At 36.8% G+C, this 13809-nt stretch overlaps 1 protein-coding gene across 1 annotated transcript; it reads right to left on the bottom strand.

Moving 5' to 3' along the window:
• On the bottom strand, positions 1–12906 carry gfral (GDNF family receptor alpha like). The gene is made up of 9 exons (XM_067421885.1): positions 12848–12906; positions 11642–11779; positions 10181–10333; positions 5856–5897; positions 5431–5758; positions 902–1149; positions 614–790; positions 424–508; positions 1–294 (listed from the first exon to the last, which is right to left on the bottom strand). The coding sequence occupies exons 1-9, from the start codon at positions 12876–12878 to the stop codon at positions 213–215; spliced, it is 1284 nt and encodes a 427-aa protein (XP_067277986.1). The 5' UTR covers positions 12879–12906; the 3' UTR covers positions 1–212.
• Positions 12907–13809: the final 903 nt, after the last annotated feature.

Raw genomic sequence — 13809 nt, 5'->3', positions numbered from 1 at the left:
TATTGTGCAATACTGAACTACACAAAACTCTTAATTTAAAGTTGTTTTGGTGCTACAGTATGTTTAGGTTACGAGAAAGTGATAAAATCAGCATGGAAGTTGAAAATGAGGCGTTTGGCAGCTTAGTTTATATATACACACTATATGACCACAATGTGCAGAGTATTAGGAATATCTTGTCTCTTACAGAAACCAGAATTGTATAAGATCACTCAAATAGTAACAGATGACAACATTAGAGACTTTGACTGATGGTCCTCAAAATGTGGTTTACCAGCAGCTTGGTGCACTCTCCTTAAAACAAAGGGGATATATTTTGTAATTATTAAGTAATAATTCTTGTAGAATTAAGTAAAGATTAGGCAAATAATTCTCTGCATTATTTAGTGTATATCACATTGCATTAAACTAATGATAACTTACCTCAGTCTGAGCAAAACAAGGCTGACAATGAACAACACCACCACCATTAATGCAGAGATATATATCAGTAGATACAACAGCTGATCTAGTACAAACAAAGACAACACGTTTAATTATTTCATTCATTCAGTAATGAAAAATGAACAGTGCATGTTTAAATGTGAATACACTTTTAAGAGAATCAACTCACCACTCAACCACTGCTGCTTAACACTTGAATCATTAGTTGGTTGTTGTCCATTCCTAAAATCATCAGATTGTCCATGTTGGATGGTTTCACCAGCGCTTGGCTCATTTGTTGGTGGTCGCCCAATGTTTGATTCAAGGGATTTTCCTTGTTGGAAATCTTTTTTGGTTTTTGAGAGCTCTATGATTTGAGTGGGTAAATCAGAATACATCAGTCACACCAAGACTATGTCGGCAATACTTCAAATTGAATACAAATCCACACTAGCCAATGACCACTGAAAGTACTTACTGAAGAGGGACCTGTCTTGGAAAATTTCCTTCAGCTCATTGCACTTATATTGGTCATGATAGTGTAATCCATCGCAAGTACATGGGTGATGAAGTATTGAACCCATTGTTTCCACAAATGCCGCCCTGCATTGGAGGTCTTCCCCAAGAAAGATGTCAGGGTTTAGAAGATTTAGCCAGTCACTCGTTGAATCAAATGCAGAGTCCTCTGCCACAAAACATTTGGTCAGGTACCTGTTAAATATCTGCCTGTGAATAACAAAGAGTTGGTTTTTATTAGCAGCTTCAACCAGTTTACGCAAAAATTATCCAGTCAACTGGAAAGATCATGCTTGTAAACCGGCTTCATCATCTGGGCTATACAGCACATCTATACCTTAAAGGACAACTCCGGTGAAAAATGAACCTAGGGTAATTTACATGGTTACCGAGTAGATCGTTCTCTGGATAACACTTGTCTATGGGACACAGAGTAAGTAAAATTAAATCGCTAGTTAATACCACTAACAAGGCTCAAAATAGCCTCACACTAACACGGTAGCATAATGAGGGTCACTACAGGCAAACCGAAGCATTGAGAACTTTGTAAGTGAACAAACAGTTTAATAAGAAGATACTTTATAAAGACAGTCCATTACTTGTATACGGAGAGCAGCCATTTTGGAAAACACGAGTTTCGTGGCTCAACTCGTCAAGACTGTTGCTGTTTTTATACTCGTAATGTCTTACTCTTTACTGTCTTTACTCTTTGTCCTATATACAAGCGTTATAAGCTAATCTGTTTTTACAGATAAAATTCTTTACATTCGATTTTAACGAAAACGCATCCCAGAGAACGATCTACTCTAAGACGGTAGCCATGTGTTAATTACCCCTTGGTTCATTTTTCACTGGAGTTGTCCTTTAAAATGTGATCTGTATGACTAAGGATCACGTTTTACCAACATTTTGTAGGTTTGAATGCTAGCCTAGGCCAGAATGTAAATTCACTTTTTACTTTCAAGCAAGCAAACACAATTTACAAATATGAAAAGAAACAACCAAAGATGAATGGGAGAGAGCATTTTTGCAACAGCTTTTAAAGATACAAGCAGCATGAATCTGGCAATAGACACAGATATTAACGCTTGGCAAATATGATCAAATATGGCTGTAAAAATACATCTGCATTGTCTATCCTTTTGATCTTTCACTTGAAATTTTTCAAAAATATAACCTTTTATTGAAGTAAAAGAACTGAAAGGGGGGAAATAAAAAAAAATAAAAAACACACTGCCCATTATTATTGGCATCTCATAGCTTGGTTTAAGCAAGTCACTGGCAAGTAATACAAATGTCTAATGATTGAACTGAATTCATATATTACAATTAGCTACAGTGATACAGCAGTTATGGACTATGGTCGTTTTATTGGCAACCAAAAAAAAAATGCAATATGCATTTCTACAAAAAAAAAAAAAAAAAGGTGTCCACATAAAGCTGAGTTGTTATTACAATAAAAATCTAAATTTAAATAAATAAAAATTAAAACTACATAGCCTGAAATGGAAATGTAACTTAAATTAGGTCAATAAATTGTGTGAGATGCAATCTCTTTGTATTATTTGCATGTTCTCTTTCCTGTTTGTCCTGTACAGCATGACCAGTTGATGACTAATATTATGGTTAATAAACTTAAAGGGTTAGTTTATCCAAAAAAGAAATGTATGTCATTAATGACTCATCCTAATGTCATTCCACACCCGTAAGACACAGTTTAAGATATTTTATTTTTAGTCTGAGAGATTTTCTGGTCCTTCAATGAAAGTGTATGCACACTAATCTTTCCATGTCCAGAAAGGTAATAAAAACATCTTTAAAGTAGTCCATATGTGACATCAGTTAGTTAATTAGAATCTCTCGAAGCACAACACTCACAGTAGATGTCTTCAGCAAAACTGGATAATTATTTGACAAGATAAATATGCAGTTATCCATCATTATGCAACACAAATCAGATACCACATATTAACTTACACTGCTTGATGGTTTCGTAGAAACAAGGTTTTTTGCACTTTTGAACATTACTGAAAATGATGGATACAGCGCAACCCGGAACCCAGCCAATTTGGCAACAGTGAGCGTGAGTGAGAGGCGAGAATGGGCGTGCGGTGATCTGTTAGTAACTGATTTCCATGTAAACTTGAGGTAGCACCTTCCATATTAATTCACGACTGTCTCCGTAGTGCACTCTTCTTGCCTGCTGCATCATGTGGTAAGGTCGCGGTGCTTTCAAAAACAGATATTTATTTACAAAAAAAAAGTTATTTCGAGTCATTTAACTCAAGTCCGAGTCAAGTCTCGAATCATGAATATCAAGTCAAAGTTAAGTCAAGTCTTTTATTGATATTTGTCAAGCAAGTCCTAAAATGATGAAGTTATGTGACTCGAGTCCACCACCTCTGCTTTTTGCAACCTCCTTTCCCCAAGATAACAGTTCTGAGTCTCCTTCTATAATGTTCGGAGAACTCCTGATAAGAGATCAAAGACCATTCCTCTATACAGAATCTCTCCAGATCCTTCAAACTCCTGGATCCATGCTGGTGCTTCTTCTCTTCAGTTCAACCACACATCTTCTATAGGGTTCATGTCAGAGAACTGGGATGGTCATGGCAAAAGCTTAGTTTTGTGCTCAGTGACACATTTTTGTGTTGATTTGTATGTTTGTTTTGGATCATTGTCCTGATGGAAGATCCAACCAAGGCCCTATGTGATGTAGTTTTTTTTAGACTTTCTGCTCACCGTGTAGGAAGATATAGACACACGTCTTCTTCTAAGCAGATTGTTGCATTTTTAGTTGATTGGAAATTCTTAATTATTGTCCTGATGGTGGAATTGGGGGTTTTCATTTTTTCTTTTTCTTACAGCCACTTTCTATTTTGTGAAGCACAACAATCTTTTGGTTTTTGTTATATATTCTTTGGTTTTAGCTAATATAATGATTGATTAAGGGAATTTGGCCTTAGTGTTTCCTCCTGTAAAACATGGCATCATAGCTAAACACTTCCTATTCATAGTCACCCTGGTGTGCTGAAAAAATCAAAAATGAATGGCAATATACTTTAGAGATATTTAAAAAAAGAAATCTAGGGGTGCCAATAACTGTGGCAAATGTGTTGTGGAGAAAAACATTTATTTCATAATGTGATTTTCCCCTGTGATTTACTTCAATGAAAGTGTGGAATTTTCTGCATTTTCTGAATGAAAGATCAAAAGGATAAACAATGTAGATTTATTTTTACAGACATCATAGATCATATTTACCAGGGGTGCCGATAATTCTGACCACAATTGTCTTTTGATTTCTGCACTCATTTCATCTCACACTCTGGCCACATTGGACTCTACTGTGTGTTGTGATACAGTATACATACAGTATACTAGTAAAGATTAACAATTAATTATCTTATTTCAAAATGGATATTGTTTTAATGCATCAATGAAATCCAAAGTTGACAGTGCTAAAGGAAACTCTCAAAAATGAGATAGAGTGAGTACTCTAAAAGTACTCGGTTCACCTTCTACTTCCTGTGAGATTCTGAAGTGCACATACAAAGAACACTTTATAACCACATGAGGCCACGGGAGACGATTTGTTAATGACAGTGAAGCGACACAACTGATTGTGAATTGACGATTGAGTTATGTGTTTTAAATATATTTGTTCTCATTCATCAATCATTAAGGACACTTCATCTAGACTATGATTTGAACTTGGTGTTGATTTCCTTCTTGCCTTGTTATGGTTTGGAACACTTGTTGCATTTCAACATTACAATTGTTGAACTGTTGAATTGGAGCTGCAAAATACTCACTGTTTATTTCATGTTTAGAAATGTTGTTTATTTCAGTTTGGATTCAAACTTGTTGTGGTTGGACTGAAATGCTCTGAAATAAGTAAGTTATGAACAGTCTACTAACTATAAGTAACTTTGCAACTACATGTCAACTAACTCTCAGAGTATCAGTATACTGTTAGAGTAAGTGGAATAAGTTGACATGTACTTGAAAAGTTATATACTTATATATATATATATATATATATATATATATATATATATATATATATATATATATATATATATATATATATATATATATATATATATATTATATACTTATATATATATATATATATATATATATATATATATATATATATATATATATATATATATATTATATACTTATATATATAAGTTATACTTATAGTCAGTCAATAGAATGTCTGTTTGTGGAGCATCAAAATAAAGTTTTATTAAGCAAATATTAAACATACAGTCTAGTTAGTCTAGTTGACTTGTAGGAGCAAAGGTACGTGGTTAATATAATGTCAAAAGTAGACCATAAAAATTGAGGATAATTGGGTATCCCAAAATGTGACTTGTAAACGTTAAACTAGTAAACATTAGTTTGGGCAGAAGAGCTATAATTGGTTGATATAAATTATGTTTATGAATATGACATGTAAATCATGTTGTTAATGCTCACCTGCACGATCCATCTCCAGAGCAGCTGTCCAGTGCCTCCAGGCAGGTCCAGTGTGTCTGCGACTGATCACTCACACAGGATCCAGAGTGTAGAGAGGCCTTCATCTGCTGGCATTCCTGGTCTTCTCCATCACAGTCGCAAAACACCAGTCTCTCAGCCACATTGTGAGGAAGAGCCGAGTAGAACACCCTCATTGCCTGTCTGCACTGGCTGGGGTTGCATTGGTATGCGTTGCACTCCTGGACAAATGGCACCATCCGCGTGTTACAGGCTTCTTCCCCAAGGCAAGCCATTGTCTCGTCAAGACAGGATCTGTTTGTGTGGTGTACTGGATTGAGGGTATGAGAGTGTCCAATGAGGGGATCACATCATGCATGCAGTCATCAGTTTACAAAAGAGTTTGGATGTTCAGACCAAAATCTTACCACTGGCTTTCTGTTCTGCCTCAATTTGCTTGGTTTTTCGAGCTGGTAAACATTAAAGGAATGGAGAGAGAGAGAGAGAGAGAGAGAGAGAGAGAGAGAGAGAGAGAGAGAGAGAGAGAGGAGAGAGAGAGAGAGAGAGAGAGAGAGAGAGAGAGAGAGAGAGAGAGAGAGAGAGAGAGTCAGCTATAGTCAGAGAGTCAAGAGTAGTCTGTCAGCATTTACTTGCCCTTGTGCCTTTAGAAACCTCTATGTAAGTCCTTCTTCACTAATTAGGGATCCAAATAGTCGATGATTCGATGCATCGATTTGCGGAGCCAGATTCGACCACCGATCTCATAGTCGAATCTTCGCAGGTGTTATGAAATGAGGATCATACCATTTTGGCAATATGGGGGTGCTCAATATTTTAAAGACATGCCGCGGCGCAGAGCTTTGCGTTCGGTGTATGGCCGCATGCGGTGTATGCGGCGCACTACGTCTTTAAAATTCAAACACGTTTTCAATTATTGTATGAACACCAACAGTGGCATACGCCGCTTGTCCGTGGTGACTCAGGAAGTTGTTTAAAATCCTGCCGCGCCACAGAGCTCCATTTCAAGGTTTTATATTAAATTTATATTATATTTCCCTCAAATCGTCAATGTACATACTGATTTCACCCTGTGCTACAAGATACACCCATCGTACAACTCTTCAGTTAGAATTCAAACTGAATTCAGTTAGAACAATTCAGTTAGTCAATTCAAAATTGAGCTTGCGTGTATATAATGTGCACGTCCGGTGTGAGATACCTGAGACGTGGCTGTAAGCTTCGTATTCGGGTGTGCGACCCCGTTTAGGCACAATCGGCTTAAGAATGTGCATGTAAACACACTCAAAGTGTTCTTTTCATCTCTAGGCAGGTATTTTTTAATTTTTATTTATCAAAATGTTCTTTTATATATTTGTGTGATGTTCTGTATTTGTATCACTGCTTTAAAATGTTATGAGAAAACATTAACGAATGTTTATCCACCACATTACCTTTTCATTACCTAAATAAGAAAGCCATTGTCCGTTCGTCTGTCAGTTGGCCGGCAGTTTTGGTCACTTTATTAAAAGTTGTTGCTGTGTGCAGTGTGTAAAGAAAAAAAAAAAAAGTTTTACCCTCCTGCTGACTAGTGTCGTGCCCCTCCCAACCCATTCACACACACATAGATGATTCGACTATATATCGATCATAGAGGGATTCAACAAATCTGATTCAAATGTATAAATCCTTAGTCAGGGTCACCCCTACTGATGATCTTCAATTTTGTCAAAGCAACTCAAAATTATTCAACAATGCATCACACCATGAACTTGGAATATCCCATAACTTTCAAAAAGTTTTTTAAAGGTTATGTAAATGTTAGGACAAAACATTCTTAAAATCATCCTTGGAATAGTGTTATAACATATGATATATGTTCTCATAATTTTGAGAGTAAACGTTCTTAAAATAATGTTTTCAGATGTTGATTTGAGTATTTTGTTCAGGTGTGTCTTGTGAATTATCTTGTCAGCTCCTCTGTTTGCCTTATGTATTTAAGCCCTCAGTTTCTGTCAGTTACAGCCACAACCTGTGACAGAATGAAAGACTGTAACAGGAGGATTTAGCAGCCCTGATGATACAAATAGTCACAGTGTCTCCAGGTCCAAGGATTACAGGATTGCCAAGATAAATGGTCACAATGCTTTCAGTGAGCCATCTTCAGAGTCCATCCCAGTGAGAGAAGTTCCTGAGTCCATTCTAGTGAGAGAAGTTCCTGAGTCCTTTCCAGTGAGAAAAGTTCTTGAGTCCATTCCAATGAGAGGAGTTCCTGAGTCCGTTCCAATGAGAGAAGTTCCTGAGTCCGTTCCAGTGAGAGAAGTTCTTGAGTCCGTTCCAGTGAAAGAAGTTACAGAGACGTTCCAGTGAGAGAAGTTTCTGAGTCCATTCTAGTGAGAGAAGTTCTTGAGTCCGTTCCAGTGAGAGAAGTTCCTGAGTCCATTTTAATGAGAGAAGTTCCTGAGTCCGTTCCAGTGAGAGAAGTTCTTGAGTCCGTACCAGTGAGAGAAGTTACAGAGACGTTCCAGTGAGAGAAGTTTCTGAGTCCATTCTAGTGAGAGAAGTTTCTGAGTCCATTCTAGTGAGAGAAGTTCTTGAGTCCGTTCCAGTGAGAGAAGTTCCTGAGTCTGTTCCAGTGAGAGAAGTTCTTGAGTCCGTTCCAGTGAGAGAAGTTATTGAGTCCGTTCCAGTGAGAGAAGTTCCTGAGTCCGTTCCAGTGAGAGAAGTTCTTGAGTCCGTTCCAGTGAAAGAAGTTACAGAGACGTTCCAGTGAGAGAAGTTTCTGAGTCCATTCTAGTGAGAGAAGTTCTTGAGTCCGTTCCAGTGAGAGAAGTTCCTGAGTCCATTTTAATGAGAGAAGTTCCTGAGTCCGTTCCAGTGAGAGAAGTTCTTGAGTCCGTACCAGTGAGAGAAGTTACAGAGACGTTCCAGTGAGAGAAGTTTCTGAGTCCATTCTAGTGAGAGAAGCTTCTGAGTCCATTCTAGTGAGAGAAGTTCTTGAGTCCGTTCCAGTGAGAGAAGTTCCTGAGTCTGTTCCAGTGAGAGAAGTTCTTGAGTCCGTTCCAGTGAGAGAAGTTCTTGAGTCCGTTCCAGTGAGAGAAGTTTCTGAGTCCATTCTAGTGAGAGAAGTTCTTGAGTCCGTTCCAGTGAGAGAAGTTCCTGAGTCCATTTTAATGAGAGAAGTTCCTGAGTCCGTTCCAGTGAGAGAAGTTCTTGAGTCCGTACCAGTGAGAGAAGTTACAGAGAGGTTCCAGTGAGAGAAGTTTCTGAGTCCATTCTAGTGAGAGAGGTTACAGAGTCCGTTCCAGTGAGAGAAGTTCCCGATTCTGTTCCAGTGAGGTAAATTCCATAGCTCAACCCAGAGAACATTGCACTGTCCATAACGAGCCTAACATTTATGTGTATTTGGTCCACACACAGATCCACACCAGCTCCTGAGTGTGCTCCAGCCCCTGAGTTCACTCCAGAGTATGACTATTGGCACTTCCCTGGTTCCAAGTGAAGCTAGCCCCTCCCAGGCTCCAGAGTTACCATCACCTCCCTACCTTCTTGTATTGCTGGTACCACCCAGGAGGTTTCCTGTCCCGCCTAAGCCACCTTGGCTTCCCTTCCCCTTCCCCTTCCTTGACCTTCCCCTTCAAGTCCTTTGTCAACCTCCGAGGTGCCGATCTTCCTTACCCTGTTTGACTTATTACAGCGTGTGGACGCCTTCCGTAGGGAGGGTGTACTGTCATGTTTTGAGTGTGTTTTTGATCCGTTCTTCTGTTTTGATCATGTCTGAGTTTCTTTTATACTTTTCTCATCTGTTAATTATTTCAGTTTTCCTCCGTTCCCTACCTGTTTGTTTCCATGGTTTCAGATTGATTTGAATATTTTGTTCAGTTGTGTCTAGTTAATTATCTCATTAGCTCCTTTGTTTACCCTATGTATTTAGCCCTCAGTTTATGTTAGTTCCTTGTCTTGAATTGTTTGATATTAATGTGGTTTAATTTTTGATTCTTGGATTAGATACTATTTGAATATCTTCATCATCATGTGCTTTCATTACATGACAGAAATGTACATGACAGAAAATAAATGTCTGGAATATCATGCATAACTTTAACTAAATATGGGGATAAAACATGTTTTGAACGTTATTGCAAAAAGTGATTTAATCTTTAGAAGTATCAGCTAACCAAATGATAGATTGGAATGTTCATCTAACGTTCACATACATAAGAAATGTTCTTAATACATTGCAACAACAAAAAAGGATAATACCTTAACAAAACATTCTAAGAGCATATTTTTGTAAGCTATTATAGTCCACAAGTTTTTTTAATTTTAATTTTGTCTTTTTAGGGGCTTGACAGCAATACAATTACTTTAATTTCAATGGAGAGGAGCTGAAAGCAGATACTTCAAAAAGGACAAGTGGCTTTTCTGTGTGAATAGTCAATGACCAAAGACCTGAAAACTCAATACTCAATTAGTAAAAAAACAAAACAAAAAAACTCAATCCACATACAATAGATTCACATTGTCATACCATAACTGCTCAATGTGAACAATAAGTCATTAAGGTGGTGTAAAAAAACTAAAGAAAAATAGATTAATTTCTGTAATTAATCAGCATTGCATGTTAAATACACATTGTCTTAGACTTTAGTGCATTACTCTACATGACAGTTTTAATAGTTTTTACTAACTGATGGAATTGAGTGTGGTCAATCAATCTTGCAATACTATATTTAATGTATGTGGTATAGTATACCCAAACGATGCTGGCACTGAGAATACAGCTGTTGTAGAATTCCGCATGGATCCGCCCCAGAACACACACACTCTCCCAGTGAAGGCGAGCGGTTCAACATCATCTGAAGTGTGGCGTTACAGACCTTTGAGTCAGTTGGGTGGCAGCCTCCATCTTTCCACAGAGATAAAAGCAGAAGTACTTTCAACATGACAGCTTTGACATGAGTGAACTCTATTCATCTAGATCACACAATGCGTTCATGAATTTTTAATAGCTATTGTATGTGCTGAAATACTGATTGTTTAGCAAGTATTTAATCATTTAATTGAGCTGCATATGATTTCCAAAGAGCCCAATGGGTTTCCAAAACTATTATTATGGCCAGAAGTAAAAATGTATCAACATTAAAGTCAAAATCATATGAGAATATAGACTGATGATCTCATATATTGTTATCCCCTTTTCTTCCCCAAGGCCAATATGTCTCTCTCTCTCTCTCTCTCTCTCTCTCTCTCTCTCTCTCTCTCTCTCTCTCTCTCTCTCTCTCTCTCTCTCTCTCTCTCTCTCTCTCTCTCTCTCTCTCTCTCTCTCTCTCTCTCTCTCTCTCTCTCTCTCTCATACACACACAGACACATGCACACACACTCAAACACAGTCAACAAACAACTTCAACGTCCCCTCAAGCTAGACCTTCATTCTTCCCTCGATGCACATACGGCCACGGTTTGAGCCGTTTGCTCAAGGCTATAGCGCTTTAATCCAATTACCACCAACACAGTGATGGGGTATTTCACAAGGAAGAGGAGACAGGGATTGACACTAACAAAGATTAACAAATAATGTCAAAATGTATTGTTCATTGTAAGTTCATGTTAACAAATGTAATCATTGTGATGCATTTTTGGCCACTTTTAATGGCCACCCTTTAGTTTAGGGTCCAATTCTCACTATTGACATGCGACTTTTGTTTCAGTAAACTCCTAATTCCTGCTTATTAATTGTTAGTATGGTAGTTGTTAAGTTTAGGTATTGGGTGATTAAGGGATGTAGAATATGCTCATGTAGAATGAGGCGTTAATATTTCCTTTATGAGTACTCATAAACTGCCAATATCCTAGAAATATGCAAGATAATAAGAACTAGTTAATAGTTAAAACTGGACCCTAAACTAAAGTGATACCCTTTTAATTTTAGATGTTGTGTGAATGTTGAAGTAATGTGCTATAAATTATTAATTATTCTTATACTCAAACCTTCATTGTACCAACCTCCCCCACTCACCTCAAAAGCGTTTAAATTTTAATGTCAAAATCGTCTAGTATGATTCAAGAGAGCAAACATTCAGTTTCTACTGTTTTTCGTGACAGCACCCAGTTATTAACCCCATGCCACCAGACAACCCGTCTATACCATTAAACAAAGTTGCTTTATGGATGTCATCCTGTTTGCTTCATAAAAGTTTAAATAAGAATTCTGTACCTTTATAATTGCAGACGTCTCTGAGGACAGCCTGTTCACTTCTGCAGATGTGTTTAGAAACGCAAGCATCCATATGTGAAGTGCAGTCTGTAGTTCTTGATGCGTTAAGGCAAACTAGCTGGAACAGCAGATGAGCCACTGGAACAGAAAATAACATTCATAATTGGCTCGTCCTTAATGCAATGATAAAGGATTATCTACCTTTTCTGCATTGAGGCATCAAAAGTCTAGTAAAATTTGTTGCCTTGGATAAAATAAAATAAATATATATAATATATAAAATGAAATAAACAAAAATGTATATAATGTTTTTTTTTTTTTCATTGTAAGGTATATATGCATGAGAAACTGAGTGAAAAACGTATAAGAATTTCAGAATGTCCTAGTATTTGATGCATCTCATTTGCCTGAATGACAGCAAGACAAAAAGTCATGACTCTTATCATCCTTTGTCATCTGAAAACATTCAAAAGAGAGTCGTTATTTTTGGTGCACTGGAAAAAATGTTGTAGGTCTCTTGCTTGTAAATTTCAAACATAATTACAAAGAAACGGCAAGTAGCCTAACACATTGAATTTAACATTCATTTGTGAGGTAGAAATAAATGAAATAGTATTTTCAGTCACACTTTAGTTTAGGGTTCAATTTCCACTATTAACTATGACTTTTGCCTCAATAAACTCCTAGTTTATAGTTAGTTGTTAAGTTTAGGTGTTGTGTAGGATTATGGGATGTAAAATATGGTTATGCAGAATAATACATTATTTATAAGTACTAATAAACAGACAATATCCTAGTAATATGCATGATATTAAGTGACAAGTTAGTAAAAAGTAGACCCTAAACTAAAGTGTTACCGTGTTTTCTTGTAAATGTACTTTAATAAACTTTTACAAGGGCATCTGACTTTCTTCAGTGTCACACATTTTTCATCATAACCTCAACTTTCTTACATTTTCCTCTCCCAAATCCTAAAACTTTTTTTTACTTCTTTATTTTTATTTGAAATTAAATTTTAATGCACTTGAACGCAAGAACAGATTTTTTTCCCGGTTTCACTCCAAGCCCAATAGAAAGAAACACTTGGCAACTGTTCAGGCACAAGCACATGATAATTTAATAAATTTCATCAGAAGAACTTCCAAGATCAATGCAGAACTGAACTGAGAGAAGCTCACAAATCCTTAAAATAGCCCCTGTACTCACCAATGAGAAGAGCTGCGTCCATGGCCTTCATGCAGTCAGATGATGTTGGAGTGTCAGTGTTAAGCACCTGTGCGAGTGAACAGCTCTGCTCCAACGCGCTCTATTCACCCCAGCATGACGTCATGCTGCTGATGAATAATCCCTCACAGGTGTGGTGAATGTCACTCACCTGCTGCCCATGTGTAATGAAGGTCGATTATTGGGTCAGTGGTTGTTTATTCGATGTAGGCTTATATTAAAGAAATATTGAATTGTATGGGTTTACTATTTTAAGCTAAAGCTGAACAGTCAAGCCAAAAAGGTCAAAATCATTTTTACTTGTTATGTAGTTTTGGGCAATAGTGCTATAAATATTAAAGCAGCGACATTATGTTGAATGTTGAATCTTGCTATGGTGTTCAGCTTTTTCTGTCAGCGTTTAGAATCAGAACTAATGATGACCAAAATCAAAATTAGATCAGCTGTGCTCATTCAGAACAAAGACACTCTTGCTCTTGTGCTTGCTTATTCTATCTTTTAAATCTAAACTTTAGATATTAGACTACATGTTGCAATTTCAGACTTTAATTCAGACATTATTTAGAAGGGTAAAACGGGTCTAAAGGCACACCTTAAGAAAAAAAAATGTAACAGAAAGATTCATTTTCGCCATGAGCTTCAGACCATGTGCTTAGATTGGTAAAATAGGGCCAGAATTACTAGGAATAAAATTATCTCCTTTCTGATGAACATAAAATGAATTACCTTTTTTATTTTATTCAGTGACATCCATATACCACAGTGGATCAAGGTATGACAAAAACACATTTCGGAATAAGGATTGATGAGATATTGAAACACTATTTAAATTGTGTTCATTTTGAGAAAAAAAAAAATTACACTTTTTAAAAAATAAATGTTCTTAAATCGTACGTATCAATACGAGTGTGCAATCTCGTGGAATGTATATGCCAAAATGAGTT

This window comes from Pseudorasbora parva, chromosome 17, assembly GCF_024679245.1.
Source record: "Pseudorasbora parva isolate DD20220531a chromosome 17, ASM2467924v1, whole genome shotgun sequence".
Classification (NCBI taxonomy): Eukaryota; Metazoa; Chordata; class Actinopteri; order Cypriniformes; family Gobionidae; genus Pseudorasbora; species Pseudorasbora parva.
Note: the sequence above shows the minus strand (reverse complement) of the source record. Positions and strands in the feature narration are given on the sequence as shown.

What these genes read in the sequence shown, in the direction of transcription:
- gfral (XM_067421885.1), bottom strand. Translation starts at nt 12,878, where the DNA reads ATGAAGGCCATGGACGCAGCTCTTCTCATTG. An exon ending in TCAGTGCCAGCATCGTTTGG is followed by an intron (nt 5,898 to 10,180) that starts GTATACTATACC and finishes AATGTTTACCAG; the next exon opens with CTCGAAAAACCAAGCAAATT. An exon ending in GGCAGAACAGAAAGCCAGTG is followed by an intron (nt 5,759 to 5,855) that starts GTAAGATTTTGG and finishes CCCTCAATCCAG; the next exon opens with TACACCACACAAACAGATCC.